Here is a 20,000-nt window from a genome sequence, read left to right on the forward strand (position 1 = left end):
ATACTTTGACATTTGTTACATCACAGCTAGAAGGTGACTGTTCTGTGAATACTTTGACATTTGTTACATCACAGCTTGAAGGTGACTGTTCTGTGAATACTTTGACATTTGTTACATCACAGCTTGAAGGTGACTGTTCTGTGAATACGTTGACATTTGTTACATCACAGCTTGAAGGTGACTGTTCTGTGATTACGTTGACATTTGTTACATCACAGCTAGAAGGTGACTGTTCTGTGAATACTTTGACATTTGTTACATCACAGCTTGAAGGTGACTGTTCTGTGAATACTTTGACATTTGTTACATCACAGCTTGAAGGTGACTGTTCTGTGAATACTTTGACATTTGTTACATCACAGCTTGAAGGTGACTGTTCTGTGAATACGTTGACATTTGTTACATCACAGCTTGAAGGTGACTGTTCTGTGATTACGTTGACATTTGTTACATCACAGCTAGAAGGTGACTGTTCTGTGAACACTTTTAAATGGGGCGGCAGGGTAGCCTAGTGGTTAGAGCGTTGGACTAGTAACCGGAAGGTTGCAAGTTCAAACCCCCGAGCTGACAAGGTACAAATCTGTCGTTCTGCCCCTGAACAGGCAGTTCCTAGGCCGTCATTGTAAATAAGAATTTGTTCTTAACTGACTTGCCTAGTTAAATAAAGGTCAAATAAAAATAAAAAATGAGTTAAATCACAGCTTGAAGGTGACTGCTCTGTGAATACTTTGACATGTGTTACATCACAGCTTGAAGGTTACTTATTTGAATACTTTTACATTGTGTTCTTGAGCACAGCTTCACTTGAGCATTTTTTTTGCAGTAGCTTAATCCTTATGTGACTGTGTTCTTGGTTGATCTAGGTCTTCAGTAAGATAGAAGATGTCAGTTTTGATAAGCAATGACAATCTAATACACCATTTTACGTGTTGTACAACTCCTGTATTGTATATTGACTTCTGGCCCACACAGTTTTGCACAGACTCACCTACTGTACGAGTCCATATTCGTGGTTGGCTATGCCGCTGTTTGTTGGGGCTTTGAGGAACATGCTGTAAACCACAACCATCTGACCTGATCCAATTACACTAGTTGGCCACAAGAGGGCGATGGTGTCCTTGGAAATACAACAGTGTACCACTTTGACGTATGTCCTAAGAAACAAAAATAAACAAATCCAAAAGATTCCTGATCAATGTTAAATGTGATTCCGCCTCTACGTTTAACATTGATTATGGAAATGTACAAGACACAAAGCCTCAGAATCTCTCTCTAACGTAATGCAGCTCAATCTTCTCTCCACAACGGTGTCACATTCCCTTACTCTGTCACACCTCAGAGTCTCTCTAATGTCATGTAGCCTAATTTTCTCTGTCCTTTCCTCTTCATGTTCTTTTCTCATGAAATCTGTTCTTCAGTTTGTCTCTGGCCACAGCTCAGAGATGCTATCATCACTAATCCCCTGATGAGCCATCAGTTAGTTACCTGAAAGTCTTTCATCAGTCCTTTGACAGTCTTTCATCAGTCACCTGACAGTCTTTAATCAGTTACCTGACAGTCTTTCATCAGTTATCTGACAGTCTTTCATCAGTTCCCTGACAGTCTTTCATCAGTTCCCTGACAGTCTTTCATCAGTCATCTAACAGTCTTTCATCAGTTCCCTGGCAGTCTTTCATCAGTTACCTGACAGTCTTTCATCAGTTACCTGACAGTCTTTCATCAGTTACCTGACAGTCTTTCATCAGTCATCTAACAGTCTTTCATCAGTTACCTGACAGTCTTTCATCAGTTCCCTGACAGTCTTTCATCAGTTACCTGACAGTCTTTCATCAGTTACCTGACAGTCTTTCATCAGTTATCTGACAGTCTTTCATCAGTTCCCTGACAGTCTTTCATCAGTTCCCTGACAGTCTTTCATCAGTCATCTAACAGTCTTTCATCAGTTCCCTGACAGTCTTTCATCAGTTACCTGACAGTCTTTCATCAGTTCCCTGACAGTCTTTCATCAGTTCCCTGACAGTCTTTCATCAGTTACCTGACAGTCTTTCATCAGTTCCCTGACAGTCTTTCATCAGTCATCTAACAGTCTTTCATCAGTTACCTGACAGTCTTTCATCAGTAATCTGACAGTCTTTCATAAGTTCCCTGACAGTCTTTCATCAGTTCCCTGACAGTCTTTCATCAGTTCCCTGACAGTCTTTCCTCAGTTCCCTGACAGTCTTTCATCAGTTCCCTGACAGTCTTTCATCAGTCATCTGACAGTCTTTCATCAGTTCCCTGACAGTCTTTCATCAGTTCCCTTACAGTCTTTCATCAGTCATCTGACAGTCTTTCATCAGTTCCCTGACAGTCTTTCCTCAGTTCCCTGACAGTCTTTCATCAGTCACCTGAGTCTTTCATCAGTTCCCTGACAGTCTTTCATCAGTTACCTGACAGTCTTTCATCAGTTACCTGACAGTCTTTCCTCAGTTCACTGACAGTCTTTCATCAGTTCCCTGACAGTCTTTCATCAGTCATCTAACAGTCTTTCATCAGTTACCTGACAGTCTTTCATCAGTTCCCTGACAGTCTTTCATCAGTTACCTGACAGTCTTTCATCAGTTACCTGACAGTCTTTCATCAGTTATCTGACAGTCTTTCATCAGTTCCCTGACAGTCTTTCATCAGTTCCCTGACAGTCTTTCATCAGTTCCCTGGCAGTCTTTCATCAGTCATCTAACAGTCTTTCATCAGTTCCCTGACAGTCTTTCATCAGTTCCCTGACAGTCTTTCATCAGTTCCCTGACAGTCTTTCATCAGTTACCTGACAGTCTTTCATCAGTTCCCTGACAGTCTTTCATCAGTCATCTAACAGTCTTTCATCAGTTACCTGACAGTCTTTCATCAGTAATCTGACAGTCTTTCATAAGTTCCCTGACAGTCTTTCATCAGTTCCCTGACAGTCTTTCATCAGTTCCCTGACAGTCTTTCCTCAGTTCCCTGACAGTCTTTCATCAGTTCCCTGACTGTCTTTCATCAGTCATCTGACAGTCTTTCATCAGTTCCCTGACAGTCTTTCATCAGTTCCCTTACAGTCTTTCATCAGTCATCTGACAGTCTTTCATCAGTTCCCTGACAGTCTTTCCTCAGTTCCCTGACAGTCTTTCATCAGTCACCTGAGTCTTTCATCAGTTCCCTGACAGTCTTTCATCAGTTACCTGACAGTCTTTCATCAGTTACCTGACAGTCTTTCCTCAGTTCACTGACAGTCTTTCATCAGTTCCCTGACAGTCTTTCATCAGTTCCCTTACAGTCTTTCATCAGTTACCTGACAGTCTTTCATCAGTTCCCTGACAGTCTTTTATCAGTTACCTGACAGTGTTTCATCAGTTACCTGACAGTCTTTCCTTAGTTCCCTGACAGTCTTTCATCAGTCATCTGACAGTCCTTCATCAGTTAATAATGTACATTTTCAACACTGATATGTTCTTCTACTTCTAAACTCCATCACCCATTCAGAGCCCAATAAAACATCATCACCATCACGCTTCATCTTGAAATCCCAGAGCTCAGCGCTGCCCCTTAACCCCCTGCATAGGAAGGAAAGGAATGTCTCGCTTAATCTGTTTTCCAAAAAGGCCCTAATTCTACACATCACGGGGTGAGGAGAGATGGCCATTTCCTTTTGGGACAGGGGCAAACGGGTTGGTAAGGGTTACCTTGGGGCGGCCTAATTGATGTTTATAGTTCTCTAATCCCCTTTTATCCCTTGTAAACTTTCCTATAACGTTTCTGGGATTATCTGCTTTGTACTATTACAGATGTGGGACCCGATCGGGGAGGTTTTCCAATGCCTCACTAAGAGGCACTGGTTGGTAGATCAACAAAAAAAACAGACACTGAATATCCCTTTGAGCATGGTGAAATGTTTAATTAGGCTTTGGATGCTGTGTCAATACACCCAGTCAATACAAAGATTCCTCTCCTAACTCAGTTGCCAGAGAGGAAGGAAACCATTCAGGGATATCAACATGAGGCGAGAAAACTGAGAAGGAACTGAGGAGAAAACTGAGGATGGGTCAACAACATTGTTACTCCAAAATACTAACCAGAGACAACGATAAACAGCTTCCTCTGTGAAAAGAAGGTTTTACAGAGAAAATAATGCATTCCAGAACATGCATCCTGTTTACAACAAGACACTAAAGTAATATTGCAGAAAAGGGAATTCCCTTTTTGTCTTTAATACAGAGTTATCTTCGGGGCAAATATCTAATTAAGATATACTAGTGTTAAAAAAAAAAAAAAAAAAATTAAAAACATTTTTCACTTTGACATTACAGAGTATTTTGTGTAGAGTGTTGACAAGAAATGACCATTTAATCCATTATAATCCCACTTTGTAACACAACAAAATGTGGGAAAAGTCAAGGGGTGTGAATACCTTTTGAAGGCACTGTACATGTCTATGTTTCACCCCCCAAGTGTTGTAATGTTTATGAAGTGACTTGAGTTATGACAATGCAGGTTGTCATAACTGAGAACGTGTAATGAATTGAAGTCAAATCCTCTTCTCGTAGATTTTTTTAATCCTGTGTGTGTGTCACGTGTGCTCCCTCTCCAGCCTCTAGGTCACCAGGCTGTTGATTATTGCTCACACCTGTCACCAGCGTCTCTTGACACTCACCTGGACTCCATCACCTCCTTGATTACCTGCCATATTTATGTCCCTCACTTTGGTTCCTTCCCCAGGCGTTATTGTTTCATGTCGGTGTGCTGTTATTGTTTCATGTCGGTGTGCTGTTAGTGTTTCATGTCGGTGTGCTGTTAGTGTTTCATGTCGGTGTGCTGTTAGTGTTTCATGTCGGTGTGCTGTTAGTGTTTCATGTCGGTGTGCTGTTAGTGTTTCATGTCGGTGTGCTGTTAGTGTTTCATGTTTGTTCATTTATTAAATGTTTTCACTCTCTCTCTCAGCGTACATTGTTACAGTGTGTGTGTGTGTGTGTGTGTGTGTGTGTGTGTGTGTGTGTGTGTGTGTGTGTGTTTGCGTGTGCGTGCGCGCCTGGCCAAGCACATGTGCGTTTTTGTCAGAGAGAGAGGTGTTGAACACTGACATCATTTCAGTTAGTTGAATTCCATTTCGTTCAGTTTCTCTGGAGATAAATAAAAACTGCAGTGTAGTAGGGAGTTTCCAACAGGCCAATACTCTACTTAGTTTTCCGCAGAAAACTTCCCGAGGTATCTCTACATGATCTAAGTGATTGATAGTTGGTATTCAGCAGTCATAAAACAATGCGTTATTTACTTCGAAGGACTACTTAAATAGTGATTTTGTCAGACAGCAGAGGCAGCAGCTCTATAGAGATGAGATGATGGTGTTGTGTTGGGCCAGTAGGAGGCACTCTTTCCTCTGGTCTAAAAAAATATCCCAATGCCCCAGGGCAGTGATTGGGGACATTGCCCTGTGTAGGGTGCCGTCTTTCGGATGGGACGTTAAACGGGTGTCCTGACTCTGAGGTCATTAAATATCCCATGGCACTTATCGTAAGAGTAGGGGTGTTAACCCTGGTGTCCTGGCTAAATTCCCAATCTGACCCACAAACCATCAAGGTCACCTAATCATCCCCAGTTTACAATTGGCTCATTCATCCCCCTCCTCTCCCCTGTAACTATTCCCCAGGTCATTGCTTCTCAGTCAACTTACCTGGTAAAATAACGGATAAATAAAAAATAAAATGACTTGGAATTACATAATTAAGTCATCAAATAAAACTAATGTAATATACACAACTGAAATATTTTATTAAAGTAAAGTAATAAATTATGTCTAATAAGTGATAATTGCTAGTCAGTACCATCATGGGGCTTGTACTAATTGTTTTATTCTGTGTTGTTACAGCATTCCACCCACATAATGCATTAGTGTATTTAATGTCTAGAAAGATTATCGAAAGCGAAAACCTTGATCGCTCAGAACTACCAACAAACAGAACACTATAGCTGGACTTTAATGGGCTGTATGGGCCAGGAAAATTGGAAGAGTGTGGAGTGTGGAAGAGTGCACTCCTAGATTACTTTGAAATTTCATAATAAATGAATGGAATAGGAATGACATTGCCCCACCTTGTATCAAATGGTGCTAAGACAATAGCACGAGATACAGTACATTGTAATGAGTAAGTGCGGCACAAAGGCAGTTACACACAGTCCACCATCACCATAGCATCCACAGACCTGTGCAGGTTTATATGTTGGTATGATACTGTCACGTTCGTCATAAGGAGGAGACCAAGGCACAACGTGATAAGAATATGTTCTTCTTTTATTACACGAAGAACACTAAACAAACCGTGCCGCTAACAGCCACGCGTGCTGACAGGCAACTACACATAGACAATAACCCACAAAACCAAAAAGGAAAATGGCAACCTAAATAGGATCCTCAATCAGAGACAATGATAAACAGCTGCCTCTGATTGGGAACCAATTTAGGCCACCATAGACCTACATTTACCTAGACAATACCAAAACCCCATAGGTATACAAAAACCCTAGACAGGGTAAACACACATACCCACCCTCGTCACACCCTGACCTGACCAAAATAATACAGAAAACATAGATAACTAAGGTCAGGGCGTGACAGATACAGTCTGTCACTTCATGATGGGTCGACTTTGTGATCATATTACCTTATTTGGGCATGAGGGAGGATAAACGTATTAATTGTCTGTCTAATGTACATCGGATTGTTAAGAGCATTGGTGAACACAGCACACACTCATACACACACTCTCTCACACACACACACACACACATTCACTCTCACACTCACACTCACATACACACATCGAGGGTGAGAGCCAGATGGTGGGTGTGAGGTGGCCTGTAATCCTCATACAGTTTTCCCTTGTCTGTGTGGGGATTACGGAGCGGTCCAATCCCCTCCATGGGCCACTCTCCTGTGGTGTGATGGCTCAGAGATCAATGACGGCTGGGCGCTAGACTGAACACTCACTCGCGTGTCCACAACACAGTACTATATAGTTTGCAGAGGCTGTTGCCAACCTAGCTAACCCTGTGTGTCAACGCCAACCCAGCGCCAGTCACTGACTACATACCCAGGTGAGGGTAAGGACATGGGGCGGGGCAGGGCAGAGCTAGGATAGGGTTATGAAGAAGGGAACATTTGACTTGAAGGTGCCCTGTAAGTTTTGAGAAGGAGCGTTCCGTGTGTACTGTAGTCATGTTGAATGGTGTGTCTTTTGGGTGGGGTAATCAGTTACAACCTTGTTGATTCTTTAAAAAAAATGTTAATTCGTCAAAACAAAATGGATTCCTGCTTTCTAACGACAGGGTCACTGCTGAGCTGCTTAAACTATAGTACTGAAATATACACAGGGTCACTGCTGAGCTGATTAAACTACAGTACTGAAATATCCCCAGGGTCACTGCTGAGCTGATTAAACTACAGTACTGAAATATACACAGGGTCACTGCTGAGCTGATTAAACTACAGTACTGAAATATACACAGGGTCACTGCTGAGCTGCTTAATCTACAGTACTGAAATATACACAGGGTCACTGATGACATTCAAAATAGGAGTTAAAGCACAATCAACACGTTTGCTTTTCATTCAATTCAACTCTACTAAAAGTTATATCATTAAACCTTACTGAAGCAGTCATTTTTAATTAATTCCTAGTTAAACAGTCATTGTTTTCGCATCTACTGAAACAGCCATTTTATTAATTCCTACTGAAAGACTCATTGTATTCATTCCTACTGAAAGACTCATTGTATTCATTCCTACTGAAAGACTCATTGTATTCATTCCTACTGAAAGACTCATTGTATTCATTCCTACTGAAAGACTCATTGTATTCATTCCTACTGAAAGACTAATTGTATTCATTCCTACTGAAAGACTCATTGTATTCATTCCTACTGAAAGACTCATTGTATTCATTCCTACTGAAAGACTCATTGTATTCATTCCTACTGAAAGACTCATTGTATTCATTCCTACTGAAAGACTCATTGTATTCATTCCTACTGAAAGACTCATTGTATTCATTCCTACTGAAAGACTCATTGTATTCAACCCTACTGAAAGACTCATTGTATTCATTCCTACTGAAAGACTCATTGTATTCATTCCTACTGAAAGACTCATTGTATTCATTCCTACTGAAAGACTCATTGTATTCATTCCTACTGAAAGACTCATTGTATTCATTCCTACTGAAAGACTCATTGTATTCATTCCTACTGAAAGACTCATTGTATTCATTCCTACTGAAAGACTCATTGTATTCATTCCTACTGAAAGACTCATTGTATTCATTCCTACTGAAAGACTCATTGTATTTATTCCTACTGAAAGACTCATTGTATTCAACCCTACTGAAAGACTCATTGTATTCATTCCTACTGAAAGACTCATTGTATTCATTCCTACTGAAAGACTCATTGTATTCATTCCTACTGAAAGACTCATTGTATTCATTCCTACTGAAAGACTCATTGTATTCATTCCTACTGAAAGACTCATTGTATTCATTCCTACTGAAAGACTCATTGTATTCATTCCTACTGAAAGACTCATTGTATTCATTCCTACTGAAAGACTCATTGTATTCATTCCTACTGAAAGACTCATTGTATTCATTCCTACTGAAAGACTCATTGTATTCATTCCTACTGAAAGACTCATTGTATTCAACCCTACTGAAAGACTCATTGTATTCATTCCTACTGAAAGACTCATTGTATTCATTCCTACTGAAAGACTCATTGTATTCATTCCTACTGAAAGACTCATTGTATTCATTCCTACTGAAAGACTCATTGTATTCATTCCTACTGAAAGACTCATTGTATTCATTCCTACTGAAAGACTCATTGTATTCAACCCTACTGAAAGACTCATTGTATTCATTCCTACTGAAAGACTCATTGTATTCATTCCTACTGAAAGACTCATTGTATTCATTCCTACTGAAAGACTCATTGTATTCATTCCTACTGAAAGACTCATTGTATTCATTCCTACTGAAATACTCATTGTATTCATTCCTACTGAAAGACTCATTGTATTCAACCCTACTGAAAGACTCATTGTATTCATTCCTACTGAAAGACTCATTGTATTCATTCCTACTGAAAGACTCATTGTATTCATTCCTACTGAAAGACTCATTGTATTCATTCCTACTGAAAGACTCATTGTATTCATTCCTACTGAAAGACTCATTGTATTCATTCCTACTGAAAGACTCATTGTATTCATTCCTACTGAAAGACTCATTGTATTCATTCCTACTGAAAGACTCATTGTATTCATTCCTACTGAAAGACTCATTGTATTAATTCCTACTGAAAGACTCATTGTATTCATTCCTACTGAAAGACTCATTGTATTCAACCCTACTGAAAGACTCATTGTATTCATTCCTACTGAAAGACTCATTGTATTCATTCCTACTGAAAGACTCATTGTATTCATTCCTACTGAAAGACTCATTGTATTCATTCCTACTGAAAGACTCATTGTATTCATTCCTACTGAAAGACTCATTGTATTCATTCCTACTGAAAGACTCATTGTATTCATTCCTACTGAAAGACTCATTGTATTAATTCCTACTGAAAGACTCATTGTATTCATTCCTACTGAAAGACTCATTGTATTCAACCCTACTGAAAGACTCATTGTATTCATTCCTACTGAAAGACTCATTGTATTCATTCCTACTGAAAGACTCATTGTATTCATTCCTACTGAAAGACTCATTGTATTCATTCCTACTGAAAGAGTCATTGTATTCATTCCTACTGAAATACTCATTGTATTCATTCCTACTGAAAGACTCATTGTATTCATTCCTACTGAAAGACTCATTGTATTCATTCCTACTGAAAGACTCATTGTATTCATTCCTACTGAAAGACTCATTGTATTCATTCCTACTGAAAGACTCATTGTACTCATTCCTACTGAAAGACTCATTGTATTCATTCCTACTGAATCAGTCATTGTATTAATTCCTACTGAAACAGTGCTCTGTAGTTGAACAGCTACATATGGCAATAAAGTCTGATTTCATGCTCAGTGAAATAGATTTTCACGCTCTTGTGAAGTGAAATCACTGTGGTTGTCTCAAGGCATTAGGTGGGAATGATGTGCACCAGTGTATTTCTGAATATCTGTGTGTGTGTTATTCTGGCAGGTTAGCCTTTCTCGTCATGAATGTTGTTCTGGAGGCAGCCCTGCAGAGTGGTTGCTAGCTGGCACAGCCACAAAGTCATAAAACCTGACTCTAACCTTAAATTAAGAGCAAATGTTTTTCCTGAATTTTTACAATAGCCAATTTGACTTTGCAGCTGGCCTATTTAGCAGGACTCATTTCTCCCTCAAGGACAAGACCTATCCCCAAAAACGCCAGCCTGCGTCAGTGTGTGTGTGTGTGTGTGTGTGTGTGTGTGTGTAGCTCTCTGTGTTTTTGTGCCTACAACCCTCTGTTGGTGTTTGTGTTTCATGTCATCTAATCCCCCCCCCCCTCTCTCTCTCTCTCTCTCTCTCGCTCCCCCTCCCCCCTCTCTCTCCCTCTCTCTGCCAGGTGTGTGTTTCCTGTGTCTGGTGGATGTGGTGCCGGTGAAGAATGAGGATGGCCTGGTGATCATGTTCATCCTCAACTTTGAAGTCATGTCAGACAACAAACAGCCCAACCAGAACCTCAACCACAAACTTCCCCCTTGGCTCCCCACAGGTAACCAAAACTTCCCCCTTGGCTCTCCACAGCTCTCCACAAGCTGCCCCCCTTAAAATATTGAAAACGGTTGTGTTCAGTGATTGAAGCAAATAAATGCCCGGGCTATTAATTTAAGTTTTACGGTAGTTCAATTAAATGTATTTATCTCTCTCTCTCTCTCTCTCTCTCTCTCTCTCTCTCTCTCTCTCTCTCTCTCTCTCTCTCTCTCTCTCTCCCACCAATACCTACCCCTCTCTCTCTCTCTCTCTCTCCCACCAATACCTACCCCTCTCTCTCTCTCTCTCTCTCTCTCCCACCAATACCTACCCCTCTCTCTCTCTCTCTCTCCCACCAATACCTACCCCCCCCCCTCTCTCTCTCTCTCTCTCCCACTAATACCTACCCCCCCTCTCTCTCTCTCTCTCTCTCTCCCACCAATACCTACCCCTCTCTCTCTCGCTCTCTCTCTCTCCCACCAATACCTACCCCTCTCTCTCTCTCTCTCTCTCTCTCTCTCTCCCACCAATACCTACCCCCCCCCCTCTCTCTCTCTCTCTCTCTCTCTCTCCCACCAATACCTACCCCTCTCTCTCTCTCTCTCTCTCTCTCTCTCTCTCTCTCTCTCTCTCTCCCACCAATACCTACCCCTCTCTCCCACTGTCTCTTTCCTTTCTTTCCCTCCCTGCTTTCCTCTCTCCCACTGTCTCTTTCCTTTCTTTCCCTGCCTGCTTTCCTCTCTCCCACTCACTCTCTTTCTCTCCCTGTCTGTCTCTTTACCACCATGTTTTACTCTTCCTCTCTCGTTTAATTTGCTTCCACCTTCTTCCCTCTTCCTCTTTCTCTAGGCCGGCCACGTGGCTTCAAGCTCCGTCTGCCCTCACGCCGCTCACTCAGCAATAGCAAGGCTTCTCTGGATGACCCGGAGCCTGGGTACCTCCCAGCCCCCAGCCACCCCAGCCACAAGTCCCTGGCTTTGGGAGAGCTGCTCTCTCTGCCCCCCTTACCTCTGGAGCACCAGAGATCCAACAGTGGAAGCAGCAGCACCAGGCCGGACCTGCTGTGGCCCGAGGACCAGCGCACCTTGCTTGGCTCAGAGCCTGCAACTTCCTCGATGCCCCTCGGCCAGTCGTCGCCCCGCATCACCCTTCGGATGTTTAACCCAGATGCCTCGGTGTCCAACTGCAGCCTGTCACACAGCCGCTCCCGCGAGAGCTTCCACAGCTTACGGCGGGCGTCGTCGGTGGATGACATCGAGGCCATGCGGCCTCCGTCATGTCGGAAGTACAGCACGGTCGGACCCATCCACAACAGCACAGGTGGGGGAGGAGGGAGGAGGGCGGGGGGGGGGTATATTTCCAAATGGAATTGCACCTTGAGAAAGAAAATACACACCACCTCCTTGCCTGTATTTGAGCTGGATACCAAACACACAGGGGTAAAGACACAGGGGTAAAGACACAGGGGTAAACACACAGGGGTAAAGACACAGGGGTAAACACAAAGGGGTAAACACACAGGGGTAAACACACAGGGGTAAACACACAGGGATACCAAACACACAGGGGTAAACACACAGGGATACCAAACACACAGGGATACCAAACACACAGGGATACCAAACACACAGGGTAAACACACAGGGGTAAAGACACAGGGGTAAACACACAGGGGTAAACACACAGGGGTAAAGACACAGGGATACCAAACACACAGGGATACCAAACACACAGGGGTAAACACACAGGGGTAAAGACACAGGGGTAAACACACAGGGATACCAAACACACAGGGGTAAACACACAGGGATACCAAACACACAGGGGTAAAGACACAGGGGTAAACACACAGGGATACCAAACACACAGGGGTAAACACACAGGGATAAGCACACAGGGGTAAACACACAGGGATACCAAACACACAGGGGTAAACACACAGGGGTAAACAGTGCAGTAGGAACTAGGAATCTGTATGTTGTAGTATCTATTAGCACCTACTTCCTTGGTATTTTAGAAGGTTTGAAATACATTAAAGACCCCTATATTTCCTGGTGGTACAGTATTTAACCACACGTTTTATTATGCTCCCAAACTGTATGGTAGGGCTGTATGAGGTGGCCCACTAAATCTATCTGTATGGTAGGGCTGTATGAGGTGGCCCACTACATCTATCTGTATGGTAGGGCTGTATGAGGTGGCCCACTACATCTATCTGTATGGTAGGGCTGTATGAGGTGGCCCACTAAATCTATCTGTATGGTAGGGCTGTGTGCTGTGGCCCACTAAATCCATCTGTATGGTAGGGCTATATGAGGTGGCCCACTAAATTGATCTGTATGGTAGGGCTGTATGAGGTGGCCCACTATATCTATCTGTATGGTAGGGCTGTATGAGGTGGCCCACTAAATCTATCTGTATGGTAGGGGTGTGGCCCACTAAATCTATCTGTATGGTAGGGCTGTATGAGGTGGCCCACTAAATCTATCTGTATGGTAGGGCTGTATGAGGTGGCTCACTAAATCTATCTGTATGGTAGGGCAGTATGAGGTGGCCCACTAAATCTATCTGTCTGATAGGGCTGTATGAGGTGGCCCACTAAATCGTTCTGTATGGTAGGGCTGTATGAGGTGGCCCACTAAATCTATCTGTATGGTAGGGCTGTATGAGGTGGCCCACTAAATCTATCTGTATGGTAGGGCTGTATGAGGTGGCCCACTAAATCTATCTGTATGGTAGGGCTGTATGAGGTGGCCCACTAAATCTATCTGTATGGTAGGGCTGTATGAGGTGGCCCACTATATCTATCTGTATGGTAGGGCTGTATGAGGTGGCCCACTAAATCTATCTGTATGGTAGGGGTGTGGCCCACTAAATCTATCTGTATGGTAGGGCTGTATGAGGTGGCCCACTAAATCTATCTGTATGGTAGGGCTGTATGAGGTGGCCCACTAAATCTATCTGTATGGTAGGGCAGTATGAGGTGGCCCACTAAATCTATCTGTATGATAGGGCTGTATGAGGTGGCCCACTAAATCTATCGGTATGGTTGTGCTGTATGAGGTGGCCCACTAAATCTATCTGTATGGTAGGGCTGTATGAGGTGGCCCACTAAATATATCTGTATGTTAGGGGTGTATGAGGTGGCCCACTAAATCTATCTGTATGGTAGGGCTGTATGAGGTGGCCCACTAAATCTATCTGTATGGTAGGGCTGTGTGCTGTGGCCCACTAAATCTATCTGTATGGTAGAGCTGTGTGCTGTGGCCCACTAAATCCATCTGTATGGTAGGGCTATATGAGGTGGCCCACTAAATTGATCTGTATGGTAGAGCTGTATGAGGTGGCCCACTATATCTATCTGTATGGTAGGGCTGTATGAGGTGGCCCACTAAATCTATCTGTATGGTAGGGGTGTGGCCCACTAAATCTATCTGTATGGTAGGGCTGTATGAGGTGGCCCACTAAATCTATCTGTATGGTAGGGCTGTATGAGGTGGCTCACTAAATCTATCTGTATGGTAGGGCAGTATGAGGTGGCCCACTAAATCTATCTGTCTGATAGGGCTGTATGAGGTGGCCCACTAAATCGTTCTGTATGGTAGGGCTGTATGAGGTGGCCCACTAAATCTATCTGTATGGTAGGGCTGTATGAGGTGGCCCACTAAATCTATCTGTATGGTAGGGCTGTATGAGGTGGCCCACTAAATCTATCTGTATGGTAGGGCTGTATGAGGTGGCCCACTAAATCTATCTGTATGGTAGGACTGTATGAGGTGGCCCACTAAATCTATCTGTATGGTAGGGCTGTATGAGGTGGCCCACTAAATCTATCTGTATGGTAGGGGTGTGGCCCACTAAATCTATCTGTATGGTAGGGCTGTATGAGGTGGCCCACTAAATCTATCTGTATGGTAGGGCTGTATGAGGTGGCCCACTAAATCTATCTGTATGGTAGGGCAGTATGAGGTGGCCCACTAAATCTATCTGTCTGATAGGGCTGTATGAGGTGGCCCACTAAATCTATCGGTATGGTTGTGCTGTATGAGGTGGCCCACTAAATCTATCTGTATGGTAGGGCTGTATGAGGTGGCCCACTAAATATATCTGTATGGTAGGGCTGTATGAGGTGGCCCACTAAATCTATCTGTATGTTAGGGGTGTATGAGGTGGCCCACTAAATCTATCTGTATGGTAGGACTGTATGAGGTGGCCCACTAAATCTATATGTATGGTAGGGCTGTATGAGGTGGCCCACTAAATATATCTGTATGGTAGGGCTGTATGAGGTGGCCCACTAAATCTATCTGTATCGTAGGGGTGTGGCCCACTAAATCTATCTGTATGGTAGGGGTGTGGCCCACTAAATCTATCTGTATGGTAGGGGTGTGGCCCACTAAATATATCTGTATGGTAGGGGTGTGGCCCACTAAATCTATCTGTATGGTAGGGGTGTGGCCCACTAAATCTATCTGTATGGTAGGGCTGTATGAGGTGGCCCACTAAATCTATCTGTATGGTAGGGCTGTATGAGGTGGCTCACTAAATCTATCTGTATGGTAGGGCAGTATGAGGTGGCCCACTAAATCTATCTGTCTGATAGGGCTGTATGAGGTGGCCCACTAAATCGTTCTGTATGGTAGGGCTGTATGAGGTGGCCCACTAAATCTATCTGTATGGTAGGGCTGTATGAGGTGGCCCACTAAATCTATCTGTATGGTAGGGCTGTATGAGGTGGCCCACTAAATCTATCTGTATGGTAGGGCTGTATGAGGTGGCCCACTAAATCTATCTGTATGGTAGGGCTGTATGAGGTGGCCCACTATATCTATCTGTATGGTAGGGCTGTATGAGGTGGCCCACTAAATCTATCTGTATGGTAGGGGTGTGGCCCACTAAATCTATCTGTATGGTAGGGCTGTATGAGGTGGCCCACTAAATCTATCTGTATGGTAGGGCTGTATGAGGTGGCCCACTAAATCTATCTGTATGGTAGGGCAGTATGAGGTGGCCCACTAAATCTATCTGTCTGATAGGGCTGTATGAGGTGGCCCACTAAATCTATCGGTATGGTTGTGCTGTATGAGGTGTCCCACTAAATCTATCTGTATGGTAGGGCTGTATGAGGTGGCCCACTAAATATATCTGTATGTTAGGGGTGTATGAGGTGGCCCACTAAATCTATCTGTATGGTAGGACTGTATGAGGTGGCCCACTAAATCTATATGTATGGTAGGGCTGTATGAGGTGGCCCACTAAATATATCTGTATGGTAGGGCTGTATGAGGTGGCCCACTAAATCTATCTGTATCGTAGGGGTGTGTTCCACTAAATCTATCTGTATGGTAGGGGTGTGGCCCACTAAATCTATCTGTATGGTAGGGGTGTGGCCCACTAAATATATCTGTATGGTAGGGGTGTGGCCCACTAAATCTATCTGTATGGTAGGGGTGTGGCCCACTAAATCTCTCTGTATGGTAGGGCTGTATGAGGTGGCCCACTAAATCTATCTGTATGGTAGGGGTGTGGCCCACTAAATCTATCTGTATGGTAGGGGTGTGGCCCACTAAATCTTTCTGTATGGTAGGGGTGTGGCCCACTAAATATATCTGTATGGTAGGGGTGTGGCCCACTAAATCTATCTGTATGGTAGGGCTGTATGAGGTGGACCACTACATCTATCTATATGGTAGGGCTGTATGAGGTGGCCCACTAAATCTATCTGTATGGTAGGGGTGTGGCCTACTAAATATATCTGTATGGTAGGGGTGTATGAGGTGGCCCACTAAATCTATCTTTATGCTAGGGCTGTATGAGGTGGCCCACTAAATATATTTGTATGGTAGGGCAGTATGAGGTGGCCCACTAAATCTATCTGTATGGTAGGGCTGTATGAGGTGGCCCACTAAATCTATCTGTATGGTAGGGCTGTATGAGGTGGCCCACTAAATCTATCTGTATGGTAGGGGTGTGGCCCACTAAATCTATCTGTATGGTAGGGCTGTATGAGGTGGCCCACTAAATCTATCTGTATGGTAGGGCTGTATGAGGTGGCCCACTAAATCTATCTGTATGGTAGGGCAGTATGAGGTGGCCCACTAAATCTATCTGTCTGATAGGGCTGTATGAGGTGGCCCACTAAATCTATCGGTATGGTTGTGCTGTATGAGGTGGCCCACTAAATCTATCTGTATGGTAGGGCTGTATGAGGTGGCCCACTAAATATATCTGTATGGTAGGGCTGTATGAGGTGGCCCACTAAATCTATCTGTATGTTAGGGGTGTATGAGGTGGCCCACTAAATCTATCTGTATGGTAGGACTGTATGAGGTGGCCCACTAAATCTATATGTATGGTAGGGCTGTATGAGGTGGCCCACTAAATATATCTGTATGGTAGGGCTGTATGAGGTGGCCCACTAAATCTATCTGTATCGTAGGGGTGTGGCCCACTAAATCTATCTGTATGGTAGGGGTGTGGCCCACTAAATCTATCTGTATGGTAGGGGTGTGGCCCACTAAATATATCTGTATGGTAGGGGTGTGGCCCACTAAATCTATCTGTATGGTAGGGGTGTGGCCCACTAAATCTATCTGTATGGTAGGGCTGTATGAGGTGGCCCACTAAATCTATCTGTATGGTAGGGCTGTATGAGGTGGCTCACTAAATCTATCTGTATGGTAGGGCAGTATGAGGTGGCCCACTAAATCTATCTGTCTGATAGGGCTGTATGAGGTGGCCCACTAAATCGTTCTGTATGGTAGGGCTGTATGAGGTGGCCCACTAAATCTATCTGTATGGTAGGGCTGTATGAGGTGGCCCACTAAATCTATCTGTATGGTAGGGCTGTATGAGGTGGCCCACTAAATCTATCTGTATGGTAGGGCTGTATGAGGTGGCCCACTAAATCTATCTGTATGGTAGGGCTGTATGAGGTGGCCCACTATATCTATCTGTATGGTAGGGCTGTATGAGGTGGCCCACTAAATCTATCTGTATGGTAGGGGTGTGGCCCACTAAATCTATCTGTATGGTAGGGCTGTATGAGGTGGCCCACTAAATCTATCTGTATGGTAGGGCTGTATGAGGTGGCCCACTAAATCTATCTGTATGGTAGGGCAGTATGAGGTGGCCCACTAAATCTATCTGTCTGATAGGGCTGTATGAGGTGGCCCACTAAATCTATCGGTATGGTTGTGCTGTATGAGGTGTCCCACTAAATCTATCTGTATGGTAGGGCTGTATGAGGTGGCCCACTAAATATATCTGTATGTTAGGGGTGTATGAGGTGGCCCACTAAATCTATCTGTATGGTAGGACTGTATGAGGTGGCCCACTAAATCTATATGTATGGTAGGGCTGTATGAGGTGGCCCACTAAATATATCTGTATGGTAGGGCTGTATGAGGTGGCCCACTAAATCTATCTGTATCGTAGGGGTGTGTTCCACTAAATCTATCTGTATGGTAGGGGTGTGGCCCACTAAATCTATCTGTATGGTAGGGGTGTGGCCCACTAAATATATCTGTATGGTAGGGGTGTGGCCCACTAAATCTATCTGTATGGTAGGGGTGTGGCCCACTAAATCTCTCTGTATGGTAGGGCTGTATGAGGTGGCCCACTAAATCTATCTGTATGGTAGGGGTGTGGCCCACTAAATCTATCTGTATGGTAGGGGTGTGGCCCACTAAATCTTTCTGTATGGTAGGGGTGTGGCCCACTAAATATATCTGTATGGTAGGGGTGTGGCCCACTAAATCTATCTGTATGGTAGGGCTGTATGAGGTGGACCACTACATCTATCTATATGGTAGGGCTGTATGAGGTGGCCCACTAAATCTATCTGTATGGTAGGGGTGTGGCCTACTAAATATATCTGTATGGTAGGGGTGTATGAGGTGGCCCACTAAATCTATCTTTATGCTAGGGCTGTATGAGGTGGCCCACTAAATATATTTGTATGGTAGGGCAGTATGAGGTGGCCCACTAAATCTATCTGTATGGTAGGGCTGTATGAGGTGGCCCACTAAATCTATCTGTATGGTAGGGCTGTATGAGGTGGCCCACTAAATCTATCTGTATGGTAGGGCTGTATGAGGTGGCCCACTAAATCTATCTGTATGGTAGGGGTGAGTGGTGTGGCCTACTACTTCTAATGATATCATATAGTGTTTGAACACAGGTGTGGTCCGAATAGTCTGGGCAGTCCTCTGACAGTGTGTTCTTTCAGGGGCGGTGAACAACAAGTCCAACATCCTCAACTCCACGTCTGACTCAGACCTCATGCGTTACCGCACCATCAGTAAAATCCCTCAGATCACCCTGAACTTCGTGGACTTCAAGGCGGACCCCCTCATCGCGCTGCCCGGGGGGGACATGGACATCATAGCCCCTTGCAAGCTCATCGACCGCACACACCACGTCACCGAGAAAGTTACTCAGGTAAAAGGGCCATCTGTGTGTGTGTGTGTGTGTGTTCGGTGTGTGTAAGCCAGGTGTGTCTGTGGAGCACGGGTGGGAGTGGTATATATTAGAGTCCTGTGTCAGGTCGGATACCCACGGTTACCTGCGCCTAAGCTGCAAAGAAAATCAGCTGGTGGGTTGGAAACATTTTAAATCAGGATAAAAACATAAATGAATCCAGGAGCTTGTTGGGGCGCATTGTGTTGACAGTGACATTCAGTGAGCAGGAAGGTAGACGTGGTTTCCTCTTATCCAAATGTCAAACAGACAAATTAATGAATGCAGGATATCGGCTCTCGGGAACAATTCTATGCAAGTGGGTCCTGACCCGCTCAGGAATCTAGTATGTACGAATGGGGTGGTAGGTGAGGTAGAGGTGTGGTGTGGTGGGTGATGTGGGGGAGGTAGGGGTGTGGAAGGTCTGAGTTAGTGGTGTGGCAGGGGTGAGGGACGGGGGAGGTGGGTGTGGTAGGGGTGAGGTAGGTGAGGTAGAGGTGTGGTTGGTGAGGTAGAGGTAGAGGTGTGGTGGGTGATGTGGGGGAGGTAGGGCTATGGAAGGGGTGAGGTAGGGTGTGGTAGGGGCGAGGGACTGGGGAGTTGGGTGTGGGTGTGGTAAGGGTGTGTTAGGGGTGAGGTAGGTGAGGTAGAGGTGTGGTTGGTGAGGTAGAGGTGTAGTGGGTGAGGTAGAGGTAGAGGTGTGGTGGGTGATGTGGGGGAGGTAGGGCTATGGAAGGGGTGAGGTAGGGTGTGGTAGGGGCGAGGGACTGGGGAGGGGGGAGGTGGGTGTGGTAAGGGTGTGTTAGGG

The 20,000-nt window shown here is 44.3% G+C and overlaps 1 protein-coding gene across 1 annotated transcript in view; it reads left to right on the plus strand.

The window, feature by feature from the left end:
- LOC139420147 (voltage-gated inwardly rectifying potassium channel KCNH2-like) overlaps positions 1-20,000 on the plus strand; it is a 324,004-nt gene that overhangs the window by 170,048 nt on the left and 133,956 nt on the right. The window contains exons 3-5 of the mRNA XM_071169928.1: positions 10,605-10,754; positions 11,582-12,052; positions 18,963-19,174. Of these exons, the coding sequence (XP_071026029.1) occupies positions 10,605-10,754; positions 11,582-12,052; positions 18,963-19,174 (833 nt within the window). The remainder of the gene's footprint in view (positions 1-10,604; positions 10,755-11,581; positions 12,053-18,962; positions 19,175-20,000) is intronic.

Source organism: Oncorhynchus clarkii, chromosome 11 (genome assembly GCF_045791955.1).
Source record: "Oncorhynchus clarkii lewisi isolate Uvic-CL-2024 chromosome 11, UVic_Ocla_1.0, whole genome shotgun sequence".
Classification (NCBI taxonomy): domain Eukaryota; kingdom Metazoa; phylum Chordata; class Actinopteri; order Salmoniformes; family Salmonidae; genus Oncorhynchus; species Oncorhynchus clarkii.